At 48.0% G+C, this 24,155-nt stretch overlaps 1 protein-coding gene across 1 annotated transcript in view; it reads right to left on the bottom strand.

Moving 5' to 3' along the window:
* Usp7 (ubiquitin specific peptidase 7) overlaps positions 1-4,101 on the bottom strand; it is a 52,022-nt gene extending 47,921 nt beyond the window's left edge. The window contains exon 1 of the mRNA XM_045161554.1: positions 3,956-4,101. Within this exon, the coding sequence (XP_045017489.1) occupies positions 3,956-4,046 (91 nt within the window). The 5' untranslated portion in view covers positions 4,047-4,101. The remainder of the gene's footprint in view (positions 1-3,955) is intronic.
* Between the last annotated feature and the right edge of the window lie 20,054 nt (positions 4,102-24,155).

The following is a 24,155-nucleotide window of genomic DNA, read 5'->3' as shown; positions in this document are numbered from 1 at the left end:
AAGAGCTTAAGCAACAAGCATGAGGTCACACAGCAACTAAATGACAAATCTAAACTGAAACCCAGACCAATCTAAGGCACAGTACTGCCCCTCTGTAAACTGGCTCTTCCTCCCTTTCTGAAGACCTGACTTAAGAGAAAGCACAGTAAAGTAAGGTTAAGTATATATTTTCTTCCCATATCTGCTTGTATTGATCGTTTGATTACAAAGAAAATAATCAGAAAATCAGTTGGCTGACAGGAGCCAGAACCCTGAAGGAAGCAGGTAGCAACAAAAACATCCAGATCTGACTGGTTGCATCGAGGGAGAGGTTTCTGGGCCTGGCCTAATTTCTCTTCTACTGGCCTGAGTTGATGCTCACTTTGTAGCTTCACCAAGAATTCTTCCACACAAGCCACATGAAAGTAGATCACTTGCCTCACCTCATCTGCTGTCTTCATGTAGTGCTACCAAAAGGATGTTTTGACTAGGCAGTCTACCCAGGTAGCATGTGCTAAAACTCACTGACGCTCCAGCCACCTATCCAGGGGCTGAAGGAGCCCAACACCCCAATAAATCAAGGACCAGCGAGTACTTTCAGAAGCTGTGGGGCTCAGATGCTCTCATCTCTGTCCGCAGGGGTCTGTGTGCTGATCTAAAGCCAGGTGATGCAAGATTACAAAGAGTTCTCACCTGCAAAGAAGCACCATGACAAGGAACAGCTTTCCCATTTATGTTTAGTTAGCCACGCTGCAGCACAAAGCAAGGCCTAGGGAAGGCTTAATGTATATTTAACAGGTCATACAGAGACCAGATCATGACTTCTCCAGTCTGGTGCTCCTCCTTCAGCTCCTAGTGACCACTGAAGCCAGACAGTAAATAAACTGCCAAGTAAATTCATTCCCAGCAGTCCTAGTATAGTTGCAGCCCCCACAGCTCCATCTGCCTCCCAACAAGACATGATTACGGATGACGGCGCTGTGATCCGCTTTTAGGCCTCACAGGTAGCAGGCCTATGATCACAATGCCAGTGAACTGTCCCTCATCTTTCCCTCCTTAAATTCCTCCCTTCCTAACTTTCTTCACCCCTCAGAATAGGGCACTTTTAAAATAACCAATACTCCTATGCAAGGACTGTGCAGACATCAGTCAAAAGCAAATGTAACTCCAACAGTGAGACAAGAGTCAGCTAACTAACCACGACCTATATTGACAGGTCTCCCAGCCTCTCCCCTCCCTTGAAACCACTCAGCCCCATAGGGGTGGCACTGTATGCACCTCACAAAGCCTTTTCTTCCTCAAGCTGGTCAGATCTCTGACAATCTCCAGCTGCTGGCTCCATGGAATCCAGGCCAAGACTGGTGCAAGCTGCAAGCTATCAGTTCCCATCCGAGTCTACTCAGCCTGGCGAGTGAAGCCTGCCAGAGTGATGCTCAGTTCCACTCTCCAGCTTTTTGTTGTTTTTTGAGGTACGGTCACACTCCAGCCCAGGCTGGCATTTACTATGAAGTCTCAGGGTGGCCTCACACTCAGGATCGTCCTACCTCAGCCTCCCCAGTGCTGCGATTAAAGGCTTAAAGACAAGCACCACCACGCCGGGATTCTCTTCAGCTTTTTAAAGAAATATTTACTTGAGAGAGAGGCAGATAGAAAATGGGCACACCAGGGCCTCCAGCCACTGCAAAAGAACTCCAGTCCATGTGCCACCTTGTGCATCTGGCTTACCTGGGTACTGGGGAATCAATCATGGGTCCTGAGGCTTCCTAGGCAAGCACCTTAACTACTAATCCATCTCTCCAGGCCTCTCTCTCCCCCACCCCCATTCGTTTTCCGAGGTAGGGAGTACAAGCTGACCTGGAATTCACTATGTAGTGTCAGGGTGGCCTTGAACTCACGGTGATCCGCCTACCTCTACATCCCCAACTGGGATTAAAGGTGTACACCACCACGCCTGGTTTCTCTTCAGCTTTGATAGATGTATTCTTTCACTCTTCCTGATCCCAACTGACAGCAGGAATTCTAACACCCCACTTGAGGAGTAAAAAGCACAGACACCTCCAGGAACTAGAGGTGCTACCTATTCAAGTGATCACAGCCAGGTAAGACAAGACACCCAGAGAATAAGGCCAGGCAGAGGCCCACTCAGAAGAACTGAGCTCCTAAAGTTTAAGAAATCGCCATCTGTTACTAATGGAAACTTGGACATGAAAATAAAACTTCATGAGAAAGTCTTGGAAGCACACACACGTGAACCCAGGTTGGGGGGTGGGGCTAAATAAAACCTTACGGAAATTCTAGCACTCTCCACTCCACAGTCTTTCAACAAAGTTTCTGAAACTTATGGGCAGGGACATTTTCCCTGGTATTCTGGAAAAATATGTTCCCCAATGATAGGACACTTTTACCCTAATGCCAAATGGAATGTACTCGAGAAAATGACATGTTCATGCTGCTGGAGCTTTGTTTTGACCCAAATGCAATCCTTTCTGTGATGTTTCACATGTTACAACGTACACCATATAACACACACACAAACACACACACACAGAGAGCATCCTCTCAGGGATGCAGTCTACCAGCTATTTGGTTTAATCACACATGCCAGATAGTCGGTGAAGTTACTGCCTTAGTGGACCTAGTGAAAAAAGATAGTCTAGTCCTTGGCAGGGACTCAGCCCTCCTGTGCCCCATTACTGCCACTGATAAGCTCCACTGGTAAGAGCCCACTGCCAGCATCTTTGGGGCCAGCCGTTTTTCAGGGGCCGTCAATGACCAGAATAAAGTTATTTACACAGGAGAGCACTGCCAATCACAGGAGCAGAGTTCCTGCCCACCAGAATGCAGCACCCCACAGAGCAAGTACAGGAATTACCCCAACTTCCTTAGGAACTCATTCATTTATGAAACATCTGGACAGGGAGGTTTCTTGCTGAAAACAAAACTAGAGCCACAAACCATTTACTTCCCAGTCCATTCAGATGGACCTCACTGTGACTCTTGCCAGTCTGACTCCATGAAGTAGGTATGAAAACAGACTATTTTGATTTGGCCCTTTGAATTACTCTGAGTCAAGAGAAATATAAAGTTACATGACCAACTGGCTTGAAACTCCCTATGTCAAAAGATTCCATCCTTATGCCGGGCGTGGTGGCCCACACCTTTAACACCAGCACTGGGAGGCATAGGTAGCAGAATCACTGAGTTGAAGGCGACCCTGAGACTACACAGTAAAATTCCAGGTGAGCTAGAGTGAGACCCTACCTCTAAAGGGGGAAAAAAAAAGACCCTATTCTTTGCCTGAGCCTTTACGTCAAAGCCAGTAACAGAATGAAGTACTTAGTAAAACTCCTGCCACATGGGCAGAAAACAATTTCAGAGTTTGGTTTGCCTGTGATGTAGGCAGCCATGTGTGGAGGGGCGTTCAGTTTCAAACACACACACACACACACACCTGGCCGGATATGGACCGAACCACTTACAGCCAAGCAAAGGTAACTTATCAACCAAAGAGGGCCTGGGCAGGATGAACTCGGGCCCAGGCCAAAGGCTGCCAAGAGCAGGTGTTTTCACAATCAGGCGCGTCGCCGAGCAGCCCCGTGGAGAAGCGATGCGAGGGCGCGTGCGGAGGAGCAGGTGGGAGTGAGCCCGGAGCAGCCCCGCGAGCTCACCGGCCCAAGCAGGCCAAACTCGGGAGACCTCACACTCCCAGAGTGGGGGACCGGTCCCGGGAGCCCGCCTCCCGACGGGGGTTGCCCGCAGTCACCGCAGCTCGGTCCTGGTCGCCCCAAGTCGGACGCTTTGTGCACAATGCCACGGAGGGGCCCCGGGGGGGGAGGGGGCAGCCCGCCTCGGCCGGCGCGAGGTCGGGACCGAGGAGGGGGACCCCCGCGGCCTGCTTAAAGATGGCGAGCCCCTCGCGTGGCTCCCGCGGCCGCCCCCCGGGCCACAATGAACACGCCGTGCCGCGGGGCCTCACCTTCCATCTCCATATCCTCGGGCTCGCTCAGCTGCTGCTCGCCCGCCTTCTGCTGCTGCTGCTGCTGCTGCTGCTGCTGCTGGTGATTCATGTCGGCCGCGGCCTGGACCTCGCCTGCGGCCGGGAGCCCGGGCTGCGGGCCCGGCGGGCGGGCGGCGGCGGCGGCGGCGGCTACGAACCGGGGCGGCGGCGGCGGCGGCGGCGGCGGGGCGGCCTCCTCCTCCTCCTCCCGCGCGTCGTCGGCGGCGGCGGCCCCGGGGCGGCCCGCGGCGGGCGGCGGCGGTAAGGAGACGCGCACGTACTTGCTCGCGATTCGCCCAATCTCGGCGCCGAGGCGGGCGGGCGGCCGTCGGGCCGGGCCGGATGGCCTCCTGGTTCGCGGCGGCGGCGGCGGCGGCTGCTGCTGCTGTGGTTGTGGCTGTTGCGGCCGCCGCTGCCGCCGAGGCCGCCGCGGGACCCGCCTCCCGCCGCCGCCGCCGCCGCCGCCGCCGGGGCCGGAGGTGCGGGAGGACCGCGGGCCGGCCGGGGGCGGAGGGCGGCCGGGCGGGGGCCGCGGAGTCAGCCCCGCCTCGGTCCGGGCGCGGCGAGCCGGAGGCCTGGCCGGCCGCGGAGGGCCTGCGGAGGCCGAGGCCGAGGCCTGCGAGAGCGGCGGCGGCGCTGCTGCTGCTGCTGTTGCTGCTGCTGCTGCTGCCGCTGCTGCTGCCGCTGCCGCCGCTGCGGCCCGGCGGCGAGGCGGCCGCGTTCGGAGCGCTGCGGCCTCCGCCTCCTCCTCCGCCTCCTCCTCCTCGGCGGCGGCGGCGGCGTGGTCCTGGTCGTCGGGGGGCTCCGGCGGCGGACGCGGCGCCCGGCGGCTCGGCTTCGGCTCCGGCTCGGCTCGGCTCGCTCTCAAAATGGCGGCGGCGTGAAATGTCACATCCGCATGGGGGCCGGGAGCGAGCGAGCGAGCGAGGGACGAGGGCGGGCGGCCGGGCGGGCGGGAGGCGGGGCGGGAGGCGGGGCGGAGCCGCGACCCGCCCGCCGCCGCCGCCGCCGCCGCCGCGACCCGCCCGCCCGCCCGCGCGCGCGCCGCCCGCCCGCCTCCGGCCGCCCGCCCCCGGCCCCCGCCGCGCCGCGCCCCCCCCAGCCCAGCCCAGCCCAGCCGGCGGCCGCGGGCCGCTGCGCCCCGAGCTGGGGTCCGGGCGCGAAGAGGGGCCGACGCGGAGCAGCAGCCGCGGTTCTCGCTTACCGTCCTTAATCGGTCCCCCGCTTTCTGCACCCCGTGCGTCACCCAGGAAAAGTGAGTTCTCGACCCCAATCCAAACCCGCAAAGTTTAGTCGGGGGGGGGGGGGGGAAACCCACCCCACGATCTCTTCCCCTCGGTGGACTTGCGTTTCATTGTTTGCTAGCAGCCCCAGCTGGCTTGAAGATGATCTAACTCTAAAAAGACATCGTGTATCAGCAAATAATAAAAAAATAATAATAGTAATAAGGATTTTTAAAGCCGGGCGTGGTGGCGCACGCCTTTAATCTCAGCACTTGGGGAGGTAACAGGTAGGAGGATCGCTGTAAGTTCGAGGCCACCCTGAGACTACATAGTGAATTCCAGCTCAGCCTGAGCTAGAGTGAGACCCTACCTCGAAAATAAATAAATAAATTTAGGGGCTGCAGTGATGGTTTAGTGGTTAAAGGCGCTATCTTTCAAAGCCTGCTGGCACAGGTTCGATTCCCCAGTGAACCACATAAAGCCAGATACACACTTCTAGAGTTTGTTTGCAAAAGCAAGAGGCCCACTCTCTCTCTTCCTCACTCCCTTATATGGAAAAAAATAAAAAAGTACTTTAAAAATAATTTTAGCCGGGCATGGTGGCACATGCCTTTAATTCCAGCACTCGGGAGGCAGAGGTAGGAAGATCGCTGTGACTTTGAAGCTACCCTGAGACTACATAGTGAGTTCCAGGTCAGCCTGGGCTAGAATGAAACCCTACCTCGAAAAAACAAAAATAAGATAAATTAAAAATAATTTTAGCAGGGCATGGTAGCTCTCCTGGCAAGTTTCAGGGCTAGAGTACAACCCTGCCTCAAACAAACAAAAAACAATGACAGCCATAATAACAATGATGACGAAAAAGAATTTGGAAAGGTTATCCACCCTGGAACTTCCAACTCCAGGACACAGTCACAGATCCAGTCGCTCATCCTGTTCCTCACTCTGCAGAGAGGAGAGCAAGGTCTCAATTCAGGCTGGGTTATGGTGACATTCTTACCTCAGTTTCCTCATAGGCTTTAACCACTGTGTACCATGGCAACCAAGGTATTGTGGATAAGGCAAGAGGAAGAGGAAGAAGCCTGGCCCTGCACCTATATGTAATGCCACCACTCAAGAAGCAAGAGGATCACCATTGGGCTGGAGAGATGGCTTAGCAGTTAAGCGCTTGCCTGTGAAGCCTAAGGACCCCGGTTCGAGGCTCGGTTCCCCAGGTCCACGTTAGCCAGATGCACAAGGGGGCGCACGCGTCTGGAGTTCGTTTGCAGAGGCTGGAAGCCCTGGCGCGCCCATTCTCTCTCTCTCTCCCTCTATCTGTCTTTCTCTCTGTGTCTGTCGCTCTCAAATAAATAAATAAAAGAGGATCACCATTAGTTCCAGACCAACCTGGGATACAGAATGAGACCCTATTTCAATGCAAGATACAGGAAGTCTCTACAAACCCACAGGGAGAAGATAAAAGTTGGCCTGAATAGGCCAGGCAGGGGACTGTGATTCCTGTCCATCTGCCTTGCATTTCTCTGCAGGTCATGGGCTGCCCAGCACCCATATAAATGCTTTATTCCATATTTTTGTCCCCAATGTGTGGGACACAAGCACTCCATAGAAGTTGGTGGTGGGGCTGGAGAGATGGTTCAGTGTTTAAAGGCACTTGCTTACAAAAATAGCTGACCAGGGTTCAGTTCTCAAACCACCAAACAGAAGTCCAACAAAAAAAGTGGTTTACAAGCACCTGGTCTCTCACTTCATACTCACATGCAAATTAAAAAAAAAAAAATTCAAGGCCATGGATGGTGGCTAAAACTTTTTGTCCCAGCACCCAGGAGGCAGAGGTAGGAGGATTGCTAGAGTTTAAGACCAGCCTGAGATTATGAAAGAAAGTGAATTCCAGATCAGCCTGGGCTACAGCAAAACCTTACCTCAAAAAACAACAGAACCCTAAATGGGGTGCACACCATTAATCCCAGCACTCAGGAGGCAGAGGTAAGAGGATCACTATGAATTTGAGGCCACCCTCAGACTACATAGTGAATTCCAGGTCAGCCTGGACTAGAGTGAAACCCTACCTCGAAAAAAGACAACAAAAATTAAGTTGTTGGAATGAAGCTAAGTATGTTGGCATTGGCACACACCTGTAATCTCAGCACACAGGAAGCAGAGGCAGGAGGATCCTGAGTTCAAGGCCATTTTCAACTATATAGCAACTCCAGGCTATTCTGGGCTACAATGAGTCTATGTCTTTAAAAAAAAAAAAAAAAGGTTGTTGACTGAATTTGTGATGTGACTGGGTCCCCCAGGCCCCAAATATTTGATATATTCGGTTTCCCATTCATGAACTTCCTTCTGCTAGATCAGATAATCAGAAAGATGCAGTAATTGGCCCAGATTCTGGATTCCCCCAACAGTGGTCAGTGGTAGTGCTATCCACACGAATGCTAATGATACCATTCATATGCAAACAAAAGCCAAGTCTAGCACTTTTTGACTTGCAAGAAAGGACAATTCTATCCTTGAAAAGAAATTGTTATCCTTGCTAGGACACAGCCTACCTTGCTTTTATTGTTGAGTTTAAACCCAACCCAGGAATTAAGAGGTTGAATTATAGAGCGGATAAATTAGATATGACTGTTGAACAACCCTCATCCAAAGGCTCGGGACCAGCAGTGCTGCACATCAGATTTTTGATATATCAGTGTATGTAGAATGACATAACTTGGAGATGAGGCGACACTCAAAACAGAATTCATCTATATTTTTGCTTTTAATATTTATTTATTTAAGAAAGAGAAAGAGGTAGAGAGAGAGAATGGGTGTGCCAGGGCCTCCAGCCGTTGCAAACAAACTCCAGATGCATGCACTACCTTGTGCGTCTGGCTTACATAGATCCTGGGGGACTCGAACCTGGGTCCTTTTCCTTTACAGGCAAGCACCTTACCACTAGGCCATCTCCCCCACCCATATATATATATAGATAGATATATAGATATATATATATACACACACACCCATATATATATGTGTATATGTATATATATAAATATTTATATATATACACACGCACACATACATACATGTTATAGACATACTTTATTCATATGGCTTGAAGGCAATGGAGTACAATATTTTTAGTGCACCCATACTTTGCAACCTCACATTTTTCTCATCTAACATCAGGTTAGTGCTCAAATTGTCAGATTTTAGAGAATTTCAGATTTACGATTTTCTGACTGGAGAATTTATGTGTATACAAATACAGTGAAATATTATGCAGCAGTAAAAAGGAATGAAACATAATACATAGTCCTTATGAAACTTGGAATCCTTATGCTCAAGGAAGACTTAAGAAAACATACTATGTGATTGCAATTCCATGAAGGTCTAAAATGGGTAGAGCCGTTTAGAGAAAATTGCTTGGTGTAGTACAGGGACGGGTGTGGGGGTTAAGGGAGTAACTGGGGGTAATGAAAATATTCTAGGGCTGGAGAGATGGCTCAGCAGTTAAGGCGCATGCCTGTGAAGCCTAAGGACCCAGGTTTGATTCTCCAGGTCCCACATAAGCCAGATGCACATGGTGGCGTATGCATCTGGAGTTTGTTTGCAGTGGCTAGAGGCCCCAGCATGCCCATTCACTCTCTTTCTCTCCCTCTCTCTGTCCCTAGTAAATTAAAAAAATATATTTTTAAAAAAGAAAGAATATGTTTTAAAATCAGATTCTGAATTGAGCTACCAAAACTCTGTTTCTATAACCCAAAGTCATTTATTTATTATTATTTTATTTTTATTTATTTGAGAGAGAGAGTTAAAGAGGGAGAGAATGGGCATGTCAGGGCTTCAAACCACTGCAAAGAAACTCCAGACACATGTGCCACCATATGTATCTGGTTTATGTGGGTACTGAGGAATTGAACCTGGGATCTCAGGTTTATCAGGCAAACACCTTGACTGGCTATGCCATGTCTCCAGCCCCCAGAGGCCATTTTATCCTACACTTTACATGGGTACGTTTTATGGTGCATGAATTATTTCTCAATAAAACTACTGAGGCAAGGGCTGTCGAAACAGTTTAGCAGTTAAGCTGAAGGACCCAGAGTCAATTCTCTAGTTCCCCCGCTCTCAAATATATAAAAAAATATTTGTGCTGGAGAGATGGCTTAGTGGTTAAGGTGCTTGCCTGTAAAGCCTAAGGACCCATGTTCAATTCCTCAGTACTTTCCAGCCCCATCTTTTTGGGGGGCAGGGGATTGACTCTAGCCCAGACTGACTTGGAACACACAATGTAGCTCCAAGAGGGCCTCAAACTCACAGAGATCCTCCTACCTCTGCCTCTGATGGAATTTAAGGCATACACTGCCATGTTTTGAGTCAGGTGTGGGGGGAGATCATAGTGAGTTCAAGCAAAACAGTACCACTATATGGTACATATACCTTCTTCTGCCCCTCCCCCATACCTGCTCACTCCAGATCCTCCCTGTTTTGCTTTTTCATAGTACTTACAATGTTTGCAATAATTACTATTACTTGTTTGCATGATTGGTAAAATAGAATTGAGAAGCCAGGCTTGGTGACACATACCTTTACTCACAGTACTCAGAAGGCAGAAGTAGGAGGATGGTCGTGAGCTCAGGGCCACCCTGAGACCACAGAGTGAATTCCAGATCAGGCTGGCCCAGGACAAGACCTCAGTAATCAAGAGAGTAATAATAAGAGAATGCTTGCAAAGTCTGATGGCTCAATTTGATTCCACAGTACCCACGTAAAGCCACATACGCAATGTGGTGCATGTGTCTTAAGTTCGTTTGCAGTAGCAGGAGGCCCTCTGACTCTCAAACAAATAAAAAGAAATAAAAAACAAAAAGAAACCAACCCCCTCCGCCCCCACCCACACACATGAGGACCTGGAAGGCTCGGTCGCTGGCACAGTAGATGCTCAGTAAAGCTCTGAAGCAGGACTTCCTCATGTACACTGACTACTTGCTGCCGCTTAGGGCTGCCCGGGCTACAATGGTGGGAACACAGGTGCCTGCCGGCGTGGGAGGCCTCTCATGCCACAATACTTCCTTGCCTCTTCCTGTCTGGCCCGTTCATACCCTTCAAGTGGCAGATGGTTGAGGTAGAGTTCATTTCCAGGCCACCCTGGTTCTAGAAAAGCAATGTCAGTGCAATGGGAAGCCTACAGGAAAACAGCCCAGGGCTGGAGAGTTGTCTCAGTGGTTAAGGAGCTTGCCTGCAAAACCTAAGGACCAGGGTTTGATTCCCTAGTACCCATGTAAGGCCAGATGCCCAAGGTGGCACATGTATCCATGTATCTGGAGTTCCTTTGCACTGGCTAGAGGCTTGGGTGCACCTATTCTTTCTCTCTTCCTCTCCCTCTCAAATAAATAAATAGCCAGGTATGGTGGTGGCCACCTTTAATCCCAGCACTCTGGAGGCAGAGGCAGGAGGATCTCCATGAGTTCAAGGCCATCCTGAGACTACGTAGTGAATTCCAGGTCAGTCTAAGCTAGAGTGAAACCCTACCTCAAAAAAAAAGGGGGGGGAGCACATGCATCTGGAGTTCAGTTGGAGGGGCATGACACCCTGGTGTGCCATATTCATTCTCTCTCTCTCTCTGCCCCTTTTTCTCTGTCAGTCTCTCTCAAATACAGTCTCTCTTAAACAAATAAATTTTTCTTTAAAGGCCCAGACTCAGGTATTCTGGAGGGTAGGGTCTCACTCTGGCCCAAGCTGACCTAGAATTCACTATGTAGTGTCAGGGTGGTCTCGAACTCACAGTGATCCTCCTACCTCAGCCTCCCGAGTGCTGGGATTAAAGGCGTGCGCCACCACGCCTGGCTCTCCTGGCATATTTCAGTATAGAACCAGTTTTACACCATTCTGCAAGTGCAGTGGGTATATGTAAGACTCTGCCAGTGGATCGCTCTGTAATGCCAACTTCTCTGGAACTTGAACGTTAAAATGCCCCCAAGGTCGTGGAGAGGTCCAGAAGGGAAGATGACCAAGGCGCCGTTCTTGACCACTGCCAATTTTTTAAAAGCTAACTTTTACTCTAAGTTTGGCATCTGAGGGCCTAAGGTAGAGGCAGAAAACCGGGGAGACAGGAACAGCCAGGGAAGCTGACTGTCATTAGAGCCAGCTAAGTGCAGGGAGGGGCCACCCTATCATTACACTGCCAGGAAAACACATTTTGCTGCTCCAGGGCTGGGGCCATGACTTGACATAAACAGAAGGTTGGGTTTTCTGCGCAGGAACCAAAATATTTACCTACCTGTAAACTGTCTTGGTGAGGTTATGGATAGAAGTGTCAGAAGAAATGGGATTAACATGCCTTTTGTTAATTTAGCCATCCAAACTAACTAAATTCCTGAACAATCTACAGTCACACCCAAATTAGGATGAGGACTGGGGTCCATGGGCCAGAAGCGAAATGACCGTAGAGACAAGGTCAAGCCCCTGGAAGAGGGTTTTCACACAAGCTTCTGTAAACTTAAACTTGGGGAGCTTGAGTAACCTCCTTGAACTCAAGGCTCTTGTCAGGAGAATGGGGAAGACAGTATAGCTGAAATGATACAATCTGCTAACCCTTGGCCGGGGGATGCAGTCCCATTCAGAGTAGCTGTCTAGTAGGAAGGAAACCCTGTGTACCCACTTCAGCCCCTTATAAACACACACCTGTAATCTCAGCACTTGGGAGGCGGAAACAGAAAATCAGGGCTGTCCTCAGGTACATATTGAGCACAGGCCAGCGTGGGCTATATGACACCTTGTCTCAAACAACAAAAAAAACCGCACCACCAATCTGATCACTTGGGAAATTCCAGCTGTGGGTAAGAAGATGCATTACTGGGCTGGAGAGATGGCTTAGTGGTTAAGCACTTGCCTGGGAAGCCTAAGGACCCTGGTTTGAGGCTCAACTCCCCAGGACCCACGTTAGCCAGATGCATAAGGGGGCACACGCATCTGGAGTTCATCTGCAGTGGCTGGAGGCCCTGACGTGCCCATTCGCTCTCTATCTATCTGCTTCTTTCTCTGTAACTGTCAAATAAATAAATAAAAATAATAAACAAAAAAATTTAAAAAAAAAGAAGACACATTACCATAATTCTAATGACTGAAGGGAATGGGTGCTGTGGGAATGCTAGAGTTCATGCATCATCACCCTGACTTTATTTTTTTTTGGTTTTTCGAGGTAGGGTCTCACTCTGGCTCAGACTGACCTGGAATTCACTATGTAGTCTCAGGGTGGCCTCGAACTCATGGCGATCCTCCTACCTCTGCCTCCCTAGTGCTGGGATTAAAGGTGTGCCCGGCTCACCCTGACTTTAAACCCTAAACCGAGCTATGGGAAATATGACCAGGAGGGCCAGGTGTGGTGGCGTGCGCCTTTAATCCCAGCACTCAGGAGGCAGGAGGATCGCCTGACTACAGAGTGAATTCCAGGTCAGCCTGAACTAAAGCGAGACCCTACTTCGAAAAACCAAAATGTAGATTCTATATGTACATATAAAATCAAGAGCCGTAAGGACACAGTTCAGTGTGTAAAGCAAGGCTCTAGGTATGATCAGTAGCACTGAAAATAAATACTGCAATAATTGCTGATAGTTACCCGCCATTATCTGATCCATTTGTTCTCTACCAATTAAGTGAAATGTCTGAGGTTTGCTTTCAAATAATCTACCCAAGAAAATTTTGCAGATTTAATTGCATTCTTTCACAAATTCAATTTGTATCTCCTAATAGATCATTATTTTCTGAACAACTTTTGAACCAGGATGTGATTTAAAATAAACGTTTTCATAGTAGAAAAAATAAACAAACAAAACCTCTTAGCCCAACGTGGTGGTGGAAGCCTGTTATCCCAGCACCCAGAGGAAAACGGTAGGATCACTGTGACTACAGAGTGATTTCCAGGTCAGCCTGGGCTAAAGTGAGAACCTACCTCAAAAAAAAAAAAAAAAAAAAGGGCTGGAGAGATGGCGTAGCGGTTAAGCGCTTGCCTGTGATGCCTAAGGACCCCGGTTTGAGGCTCGGTTCCCCAGGTCCCACGTTAGCCAGATGCACAAGGGGGCGCACGCGTCTGGAGTTCGTTTGCAGAGGTTGGAAGCCCTGGCGCGCCCATTCTCCCTCTCCCCCTCTATCTGTCTTTCTGTGTCTGTACCCTCCTTGGCGTATATCCTTTGGACTCTACTCAGGACCTCAAAGATACTTGCTCATCCATGTTTATCACTGCTCTATTCACAAAAGATAGGGAGTGGAACCATTCTAGATCAGTCTCTCAACTAATGAATGGATAATGAAGATGTGGTTCGTGTATACCATGGAGTTCTATTCAGTAGTGGAAAAAAAAAAAAAAAAAGTTTGCCGGGCGTGGTGGCACACACCTTTAATCCCAGCACTTGGGAGGCAGAGGTAGGAGGATCACCATGAGTTCAAGGCCACCCTGAGACTACATAGAGAATTCCAGGTCAACCTGAGCTAAAGTGAGACCCTACCTCGAAAAACAAAAACAAAAACAACAAAAAAAATTGCAGGGAAATGGACGGATGTGGAAAGGATTATACTAAGTGCGGTAACCCAGACTCACAAAGCCAATCACTGAATGTTCTCTCTCATGTGGATCCTAGATGTTTAGATTTGTATCTGAGCCAGGTATGGTGGCACACGCCCTTAATCCCAGCACCTGGGCGGCAGAGGTAGGAGGATCACTGTGTGTTCGAGGCCACCCTGAGAATAGTGAATTCCAGCTCAACCTGGGCTAGAGAGAGACCCTACTTCAAAAAACCAAAAAAAAAAAGAGGGGGGGGGAAGGCATGGGGAAGGAGGGTATTACCATGGGCTATATTTTTTATCATCATAGAAGTTGTTAATACAAATTTGAAAAAAAAAAGATTTGTATGTGAGTTGAAGTAAGAGTACCAGAGGCCAGAAAGCTAGGAAAACCCCAGAAGGGAGGGGCCCTGGGTGAGCAATACCTGCTGTCCTCTGGCTAAGTGCATATATGGTACCCACCAAACTGCCCCGTAAACACTTTTTAATATTTATGTCCAAATGTTAATGATAGCCTCACTTTTGGTTATAGAAGCTTCTCTTTTCAGGTGGTGGTAATCACTAGGATGACTCAAAAGTCACCATAAACTGGGCATGGTGGATCATACCTTTAATCACAGCAGTTGGGAGGCTGAAGTAGGAGGATTGCTGTGAGTTCAAGGCCAGCCTGAGAATCATTCCAGGTCAGCCTAAGGCTAGAGCAAGAACTTACCTCAGGAGAAAAAGAAAGTCACCATAGTGCTGAAAAGCAACAGTGAGTATTCAACACTGAGACATCTCTCTCACACCTTCCAAGGCTCATGACCATTGTGGAAGAGGTGGCAAAAAGAAAGTAAGTGCCGGGCTGGAGAGATGGCTTAGTGGTTAAGCGCTTGCCTGTGAAGCCTAAGGACCCCAGTTCGAGGCTCGGTTCCCCAGGTCCCACGTTAGCCAGATGCACAAGGGGGCGCACGCGTCTGGAGTTCATTTGCAGAGGCTGGAAGCCCTGGCGCACCCATTCTCTCTCTCTTCCTCTATCTGTCTTTCTCTCTGTGTCTGTCGCTCGCTCTCAAATAAATAAATAAAAAATTAAAAAAAAAAAAAAAGTAAGAGCCAGGGCTGGAGAGATGGCTTAGTGGTTAAGGTGTTTGCCTGCGAAGCCAAAGGACCCAGGTAGGATTCCCAGGACCCACGTAAGCCAGATGCACAAGGTGGTGCATGCATCTAGAGTTTGTTTACAATGACTGAAGGCCCTGGCACAGCCATTCTCTCTCTACCTCTTTACCTCTTTCTCTAATTAAAAGAAAAAAGAAAGAAAGAAAGAAAGAAAGAAAAGAATGTAAGAGCCAAAGGAAGGGTAGGACTCTTAAAATGCAATCTTCCATGTCCTGGATATTCATGATCTCCCAGTGTCTGACACTACCTACACAAGACATTAATAGAAGGAAAAGACAATGACATCAAAATAAAAGAGAGTCAGGCGTGGTGGTGCTTGCTTCTAATCTCAGCTCTTGGGCCACCTGAGAGGCAGAGGTAGGAGGATCCCTGAGAGTTGGAGGCCAGCCTGAGACTACCTAGTGAATTCCAGGTCAGCCTGGACTACAGTGAGACCCTACCTGGGAAAAAATATTAGGAAAGAGAATGTGAGTGAGGATGGGCACGCTAGGGTCTCTCATTGCTATAAACCAACTCCAGACACATGTGCCACTTTGCGCACCTGGCTTTACATGGGAACTGAGGGATTGAACCTGGACTGTTAAGCTTTGAAAGCAAACACCTTTAGCCACCTTTAACCACTGAACCATCTTCCCAGCCCCTACCCCTAATTTTTTTTTTTTTTTCTTTTTTCAAGGTAGGATTTCACTTTAGCCCAGGCCAACCTGGGATTCACCATGTAGTCCCACGCCTGGCCCAGCCCCTGATTTCTAAATTTCTCAGTGAGAAATTATCTAAAGCTTCAGGAAGTAGCTGTCCCCAGGTGTAGCCCATCTTTCTCTCCAACTCTCTATCCAACCCTCCCAGGGCTGAAAGGATTACAGATCACCACAGAACCAGAGAGGCCATCTCCTGCACAAGGAATTCTAGGCACAAATGAGGGAGGGGGAAGCCAAGCGGGGAGGTTTTGCTAGAATGTCAGTGGGAAAAGTCAGTTAACAGCTCCTGAGGCTTTCGGGCAACCATGAAAGAGAGAGTGTTCTGGTGTGACTCCTTTCTCCTCTTTGCCAGCATCCTTTGAGTGAACAAAGGAGGCTCAGGGAAGCCCCGGAGAACTTGAAGCCATGACAATTCCTAAGTCACTCTCAAGTCCACCTCCAAAAAACAGGCTTTGTAGCTGGAAGACTTCTCAGAGGCGGCAAACACATCAGCCTCTCCCCAGGTGCCAGAGAGAGAGAGAGAGAGAGAGAGAGAGCGCCAGGGCCTCCAGCCACTGCAAACGAACTCCAGGCGTGTGCACCCCCTTGTGCATCTGGCTTACGTGAATCCTGGAGAATCGAACCTCGAACCGGGGTCCTTAGGCTTCACAGGCAAGCGCTTAACCGCTAAGCCATCTCTCCAGCCCCATGTTTTTATTTTTAAGATCGGATCTCATGTAGCCCAAGCTGGCCTTGAGTCCCTGACCCTCTTGATTTCACTTCTAAAGTGCTGGGATTATAGTAGCATATCACCAAGCCCAGCTACATGTCCAGATTTCTGGTTTGTTATTTAATATTTTATTTATTACTTGAGAGAAAGAAAGAAGCAGATAGAGAGAGAATGGGCACACCAGGGCCTCCAAATGCGCCACCTTGTGCATCTACCTGGCTCACATGGGTCCTGAGGAATTGAACCTGGGTCCTGGAGCTCCAGGGGCACGATCAGTTAGCATGTGGTACTTAAATGAGCCTTGGACCTTAGGCTTCACAGGCAAGCACCTTAACCACAAAGCCATCTATCCGGCCTGTTTTTTGTCTGGAAGTACTCAATAAATGTATCTATTCTTACCTGGAAAATACTTGGCTTACAAAGACTACAAAGTATGCTGGTGTCCTGGCAAAGACAGGAAGTTGCCAGGAGTTTGAGACCAGGCTGGGCTACCTAGTGAGTTCCAGACCAACCAGAGGTATATAGCAAGACACTTTCACAAGGACAAAAGATCGCAAACTGGGCAGGATGGCCCCACACCTTCAATCCCAGCACTCAGGTGACTGAAGAAAGACAGCTATGAGTTTGAGGTCAGCCTGGACTAGAGTTCTACCCTGTCTCAAAACAAACAAACAAACAAGCAAGACCACAAAGTTAATTAGGACGCTTGACTTTAACATGAGTCCGTCTTGGAGGCTCAGTTCTCGGGGACCATGGGCTGTTCCCGCCACTTGGCGCCTCACGCTGCCTCTGTCCTCTGCCTACTAGATGCTCAGACCCCAAGCTCACCATTGAGATCACTGCCGACCAACAGTGCATGCAACCCAGGGACAGGCATGGAACAGGAAGAAACAAGCCATAGGGACAGCCAAGGACATCTACAACCATTAGAAACCCACAATCAAGTGGAGAAATTCACTTTTCAAAATCATATGTTTGGAGGTGGGCATGGGGGCGCACACCTTTAATCCCAGAACTAGGGAGGCAGAGGTAGAAGGATTGTTGCGAGTTTGAAGCCACCTTGAGACAGCATAGTGAATTCCAGGTCAGCCTGGACAAGAGACTACATTGAAAAACAAAACAAAAAAAAGTATGCAAAGACATATATAGGGCTGGAGAAATGGCTCAGCAATTAAGGCACTTTGCCTGCAAAGCCTGAGGACTGGAGTTTGATTCCCCAGTACCCACGTAAACCCAGAGGCACAAGGTGGCCCATGTGTCTGGAGTTTGTTTGCTGGGGTTAAAGGCCCTAGCACATCCATTCTCTCTCTCTCTTTGTAAATAAAATATTTAAAAACATTAAAAAATCATATATATATATATATATATATGATTTATATGATATATATATATATGATTATATATATATTCATCCCACAAAGATGATGTCCATCTGTAACTCAGCTACTGAGAAGCAAGTTACTTGAGACCAGGACTGATCAGAGTGATCTGAACAACATAGAAAGATACCTCCACAAAAAAAACAAATACCTGGTTTTGTGCTTTCCCTCCAGGAGTAGTTGGATAGCAGACATAAGGATCTGAAACTGGTGCTGGGGACATCCGGCGGAAGCTCTCTGAGGCACCTGGGGAGAGGCTGATGTGTTTGCCGCCTCTGAGAAGTCTTCCAGCTACAAAGCCTTTTCTTTGGAGGTGGACTTGAGGGTGACTTAGAAATTGTCATGACTTCAAGTTCTCCGGGGCTTCCCTGGGCCTTCTTTGTTCACTTAAAGGATGCTGGCAAAGAAGAGAAAGGAGTCACACCAGAATGCTCACCTCCAGCCTTTAATAGCCTAGCACCTACCTGCCCGCCCACTGCCCCCACCTAGCCAGCTTAAAAAAACTGAATGTAGCTGGGCGTGGTGGCATGGTTTATGCCTTTAATCCAAGCCCTTGGTAGGCTGAGGTAGGATAATTGCCAAGAGCTGAAGGCCAGCCTGGGCATTAAAGTCAGATCTAGGTTAGCTTGGGCTAGAATGAGATCCTGCTTCTAAAACAAAGGAGCCGGGAGTGGTGGCACACACCTTTAATCCCAGCACTCAGAGCTAGGTGGAGAGCCATGAGTTCAAGCCCACCCTGAGAATACATAAAGAATTCCAGGTCAGGGTTGGAGAGATGCTTTAGCAATTAAGGCGCTTGCCTACGAAGCCTAAGGACCCATGTTCGACTCTCCAGGTTCGACTTTAACCAGACTCACAAATTGACAGAAACGCACAAGGTTGCACATGTGTACAAGGTGGCACACGCCTCTGGAGTTCAATTGCAGTGGCTGGAGGCCCTGGCACACCAATTCTTTCTGGCTTGCCTCAAAAAAGAAAAAAGAAAAGAAAAGAAAAGAAAAGAAAAGAAAAGAAAAGAAAAGAAAAGAAAAGAAAAATGAAGCCAGGCAAGGTGGCACATGCCTTTGATCCCAGCACTCGGGAGGCAGTTAGGAGGATCACTGTGAGTTTGAGGCCACCCTGAGACTACAGAGTGAATTCCAGGTCAGCCTGGGCTTGAGTGAGACCCTACCTCGAAAAAAAAAAAAAAGAGAGAGAGAGAGAGAGAGAGATTTCTAGGCCACCCTGGGCTAGAGAGCAAGACCCTACTTCAAAAAAACAAAACAATAAAAAATAAAAAGAGTTCATTTTGACAGGTGCGGTGGCACATGCCTTTAATCCCAGGTAGGAGAATTGGAAGAGTCCAAGGCCAGACCTGAAGCTACAAGAGTTGTTGTATCAGAAAAACCAAAACAAGCCGGGCACACGCCTTTAATCCCAGCACTCTGGAGGCAGAGGTAGGAGGATCACCGAGAGTTCGAGGCCACCCTGAGACTACATAGTGAATTCCAGGAAAGCCTGAGCAAGAGTGAATCCCTACCTCAAAAAACCAAAAAGAAAAAAAGAAAAACCAAAACAAAGAAATGACAAAAGACTTGTTCTCAGGTGGAGGGATGCCTTAGCAGTTAAGGCACTTGCCTGAGGAGCCAAAGGACCCAGATTCAATTCCCCAGGACCCACATAAGCCAGATGCACAAGGTGGTACATGCATCTGGAGCTTATTTGCAATGGCTAGAGGCCATTCTCTCTCTCCTCTCTCTCTTTATCCCACCTTTCTCTTTCTCTCTTTCTCTCCATTAAATAAAAATAAAATACTAAAATAAAATAAAATAAAGTCATGGCTAAGAGCATGGCTTTTTTTTTTTTTTTTTCTTTTTTGATTTTTTTTCGAGGTAGGGTCTTACTCTAGCCCAGGATAATCTGGAATTCACTAGGTAGTCTCAGGGTGACTTCGAACTCACAATGATCCTCCTACCTCTGCCTCCCAAATAATAGGATTAAAGGTTGTACCACCACACCTGGAAAGAGTATGGTTTAAAAAAAAAAACAAAAAAACTAAACTAAACTAAAACTTACTTTCCAAATGTGGGCTGCAATATATTGATGATTAAGTAATAAATGGTAAATGTATAAATTGGGGGGAGCTGGCTCTTCTGAGTATATCACTTTAGCACTGAAAGAAAAGACTGCTGGGGGTGTGTGATGGGCCAGAACTGGACTGACATTGATTGACCTGACTTCAGCCAGGGGTAAACTCAAACAGCTGGAATCCTGGACCCAAACTTTCCAAAAACTACCTACAGTCTTACATGGCAGCTTAAGTTTGAAGACCTTCTTCTTTTTTAAAATTTTTTTTTTTTTTTTGTTAACAACTTCCATGCTTGTAAACAATATCCTATGGTAATGCCCACCCTCCTCCCACTTTCCCCTTTGAAACTCCACTCTCTATCATATCCCCTCCTCCTCCCAATCAGTCTCTCTTTTATTTTTATTTTTTTGGTTTTTTGAGGTAGTGTCTCACTCTGGTCCAGGCTGACCTGGAATTCACTCTGTCGTCTCAGGGTGGCCTCGAACTCATGGCGATCCTCCTACCTCTGCCTCCCGAGTGCTGCGATTAAAGGCATGCGCCACCACGCCTGGCTTCTCTTTTATTTTTATGTCATCATCTTTTCCTCCTCTTATGATGGTCTTGTGTAGGTAGTGTCAGGCACTGTGACGTCATGGATATCCAGGCCATTTTGTGTCTAGGGTGAGCACATTGTAAGGAGTAAGGAGTCCTACCCTTCCTTTGGCTCTTACATTCTTTCTGCCACATCTTCCACAATGGACCCTGAGCATTGGGGGGGGGGTGTGATAGAGATATTGCAGAGCTAAGCACTCCTGTCACTTCTTTTTTTTTTTGAGGTAGGGTCTCACTCTAGCCCAGGCTGACCTGGAGCTCACTATGTAGTCTCAGGGTGGCCTCGAACTCATGGCAATCCTTCTACCTCTGCCTCCCGAGCGCTGGGATTAAAGGCATGTGCCACCATGCCCAGCTTTCCTGTCAGTTCTTTCAAGCACCATGAAGCCTTCTGAGTCATCCCAAGGTCACTGCCATCTGAAAAGAGAAGATTCTCTACCAAAAGTGAGAGTAAATTTAATGTAAGTGTATGAACATTAAGAGAAGTGCTTACTGGGCAGTTTGATAAGCATAGTATATACATTTAGCCAGACAGCAGCAGATGTTACACCCCTAGGGCTCATGACTACCCCTGTTTTAAGTTTTCAGTATCAGGGATGCATTCCCTCCTTTGGAGAGGGCCTCCAGTTCAATGAGAGGGCAGTTGGTTTCCACCATGACAGACATGCCACTATTGCACCCATCGGCTCATTTGGCCTGGGTGGCCAAATATAAGGTTTACAGTGTCCCCTGTTGAGTATCTTCACTGGTGATTTCTCTCTCTCCCATTGAACTGCATGCAGAATGCTCCTTCCAGCTTTCTGTCAGCTGGTCTACATGGAGGATGTTATCAGCTCAGTTCTAGCAGGATTTCTCAGTGACCTTGCAGCCCAAGTATGTGGAGTCTTCAGCAATAGGGTGAAGACCTTCTTTAAAAACAAACAAACAAACAAACAAACAAACAAAAAAGCTTGGGAGAAATGGCTTAAAAAACTGGAGAGACAGTTGGGGGGTGGTGAGGGAGGGTATTACCATGCGATATTTTTTATAATCATGGAAAATGTTAATAAGAATTGAGAAAAAAATAAAAAAATAAAAACAAAACAAACAAAAAAAAAAAACAAAACTGGAGAGATGGCTTAGCAGTTAAGGCCCTTGCCTGCAAGGCCTAAGGACCCAGGTTCAATTCTCTGGGTTCCTTGTAAGCCAGAAGCACGTGGTGGCACATGTGTCTGGAGTTCGTTTGCAGTGGCTGGATGCCCTGGTGCACCTATTTTCACTTTCTCTATCTCTCTCTCTCCCTCCCTTTCTCTGTGTCTAATAAATAAATACCTTTTGTTTATTTATTTGAGAGAGAGAGATAAAGAGACAAAGAGCGAGATTAGGCAAATGAAGTCCAGACACATGTACCATCCTGTGCATCTAGCTTACATGGGTCCTAAGGAATCGAACCTAGATCCTTTGGGTTTGCAGGCAAGTGCCTTAACAGCTAAACCATCTCTCCAGCCCAGGCACCTGTTTCTTCCTGGTCCCTAGCAGATCTCCACTCCCTGGTCAACATAATTTCAACTAGCATTGCCTATGTTCTTTTGTTTGTTTTTGTTTTTTGAGGTAGGATCTCGCTTTAGTTCAAGCTGACCTGGAATTCACTCTGTAGTCTCAGGGTAGCCTCGAACTCATGGCAATCCTCCTACCTCCGCCTCCTCAGTGCTGGCATTAAAAGTGTGCGCCACACACCCGGCTAGCTTTGCTTATGTTCTATGAAGTCGTTCTGCACGTAGTTCATGAGTTTCTACAGAGGGTGATCTTTGCTCTTCTACTGATGTAAAAGGGATGTGTGTGTGTGTGTGTGTTTTGTTTGTATTTTTCCAGATAGGGTCTTGCTCTAGCCCAGGCTGACCTGCAATTCACTATGTAGTCTCAAGGTGACCTTGAATTCACAGCAATCCTCCTACCTCTGCCTCCTGAGTGTTGGGATTAAAGGTATGTGCCACCACACCTGACTCAGATTTTTTTTTCTTTTTCTTTTCTTTTCTTTATTGTTTATTTGCAAGTAGAAAGAACAAGAAAGGGCACACCATGGCCTCTTGCTACAGCAAAGGCACTCCAGATGTATGATGTGCCACTTTGTGCATCTGGATTTACATAGGTAGTGGAGAATTGAACCAGGGCTGGCAGGGTTTGGAAGCAAGCACCCCTAACTGCTGAGCCAACTACCCAGCCCTGTCTTCTTTATTTTATTTTTAAAAAGTATTTTAAATATTTATTTATTCATAAGAGAGTGAGAGGGAAATAGAGAGCGAGAGGGAGAGAATGGGCACATCAAGGCTGCCAGCCACTGCAAATGAACTCCAGATGAATGTGCCACCTTGTGTATTTGGCTTTATGTGGGTACTAGGAAATAGAACCTTGGTCCTGGGGCTTTGCAGGCAAGAACCTTAACTGCTAAGCTATCTCTCCAGCCCTTCATTAAATACACACACACACACACACACACACACACACACGTATGTATGTATTTTATTTATTTGAGAGGAGAAGAAAGAGAATGGGCACACCAGGGTCTCCAGCCACTGAAAACAAACTCCAAATTCATGTGTCACCTTGTGCATCTGTCTTTATGTGGGTCCTGGAGAATTTAACCTGGGTCCTTCGGCTTTGCTGGCAAGTGTCTTAATTGCTAAAGCATCTCTCCAGCCTCCTGTTTTTTTTGTTGTTGTTTGTTTGTTTTTTGGTTTTTTTTTTTTTTTTTTTTTTTTTGGTTTTCGAGGTAGGCACTTACTCTAGCCCAGGCTGACCTGGAATTCACTATGGAGTCTTAGGGTGGCCTCCAACTCATGGTGATCCTCCTATCTCTGCCTCCCAAGTCCTGGGAGTAAAGGCGTGCACTACCACGCCTGATTTGTTTGTATTTTTAAAATATTTTATTTATCTATTGGAGAGAGAGAGAGTCAGGAAGAGAGAATGGGCATTCTAGGGCCTCTAGCCACTGCAAAGGAACTCCAGATGTATGTGCCACCTTGTACATCTAGCTTATGTGGGTACTGGGGTGTCAAACCTGGGTCCTTAAGCTTTGCAGGTAAGTTGTCTAAGCCATCTCTCCACTTTCTCCCACATTTCTTTTTGGTTAAGACATTTAAGCTGAGCCCTTAGGGGGCTGGAGAGATGGCTCAGCAGTTAAGGTGCTTGCCTGCAAAGCCTAACGATCCCGGGTTCAATTTCCCAGTGCCCACATAAAGCCAGATGCACAAAGTGGTGCATGCATCTGGAGTTCATTTGCAGTGGCTGGAGACTTTGGGCCCTGACGTACCCATGTTCCTATTGTCTCTCTTTCTCTCCTTGCAAATAAATGAATAAGCTGAGCCTTGAAGCTAGACAAAGAGTGAGGGGAGAAGGAGAGGCTGAGTCATGGGGACGACAAAGATGGGGAAGGAAGCTGTGGTGAGGTTCAGCGGTCAGCAGTATAGCTTGTGCTTAGCATGCACAGACCCCTGGGCTCCATCCCCAGCTGTGGAAAGATAAATAAAGGAAAGAAAAAGAGCCATGGAGGGCAATATGCTGTTTCCTGGGCTCCCTGGGTCAAGGAGATCAGAACTTGGGCTGCTGAGTGAAGAGGAAATAAATACATATATATGTTTTTATTTTTATTCCCCACCCCCTGAGATAGGGTCTTACTCTGGCCCAGACTGACCTGGAATTCACTATGTAGTCTCAGGGTGGCCTCGAACTCATGGCGATCCTTCTGTCTCTGCCTCCCAAGTGCTGGATTAAAGGCATGGGCCCCCACGCCCAGCTTATCTTTCTTTTCTTTTCTTTTTTTTTTTTTCCTGAGA

The sequence above is a fragment of the Jaculus jaculus genome, chromosome 11, assembly GCF_020740685.1.
Source record: "Jaculus jaculus isolate mJacJac1 chromosome 11, mJacJac1.mat.Y.cur, whole genome shotgun sequence".
Lineage (NCBI taxonomy): Eukaryota > Metazoa > Chordata > Mammalia > Rodentia > Dipodidae > Jaculus > Jaculus jaculus.
Note: the sequence above shows the minus strand (reverse complement) of the source record. Positions and strands in the feature narration are given on the sequence as shown.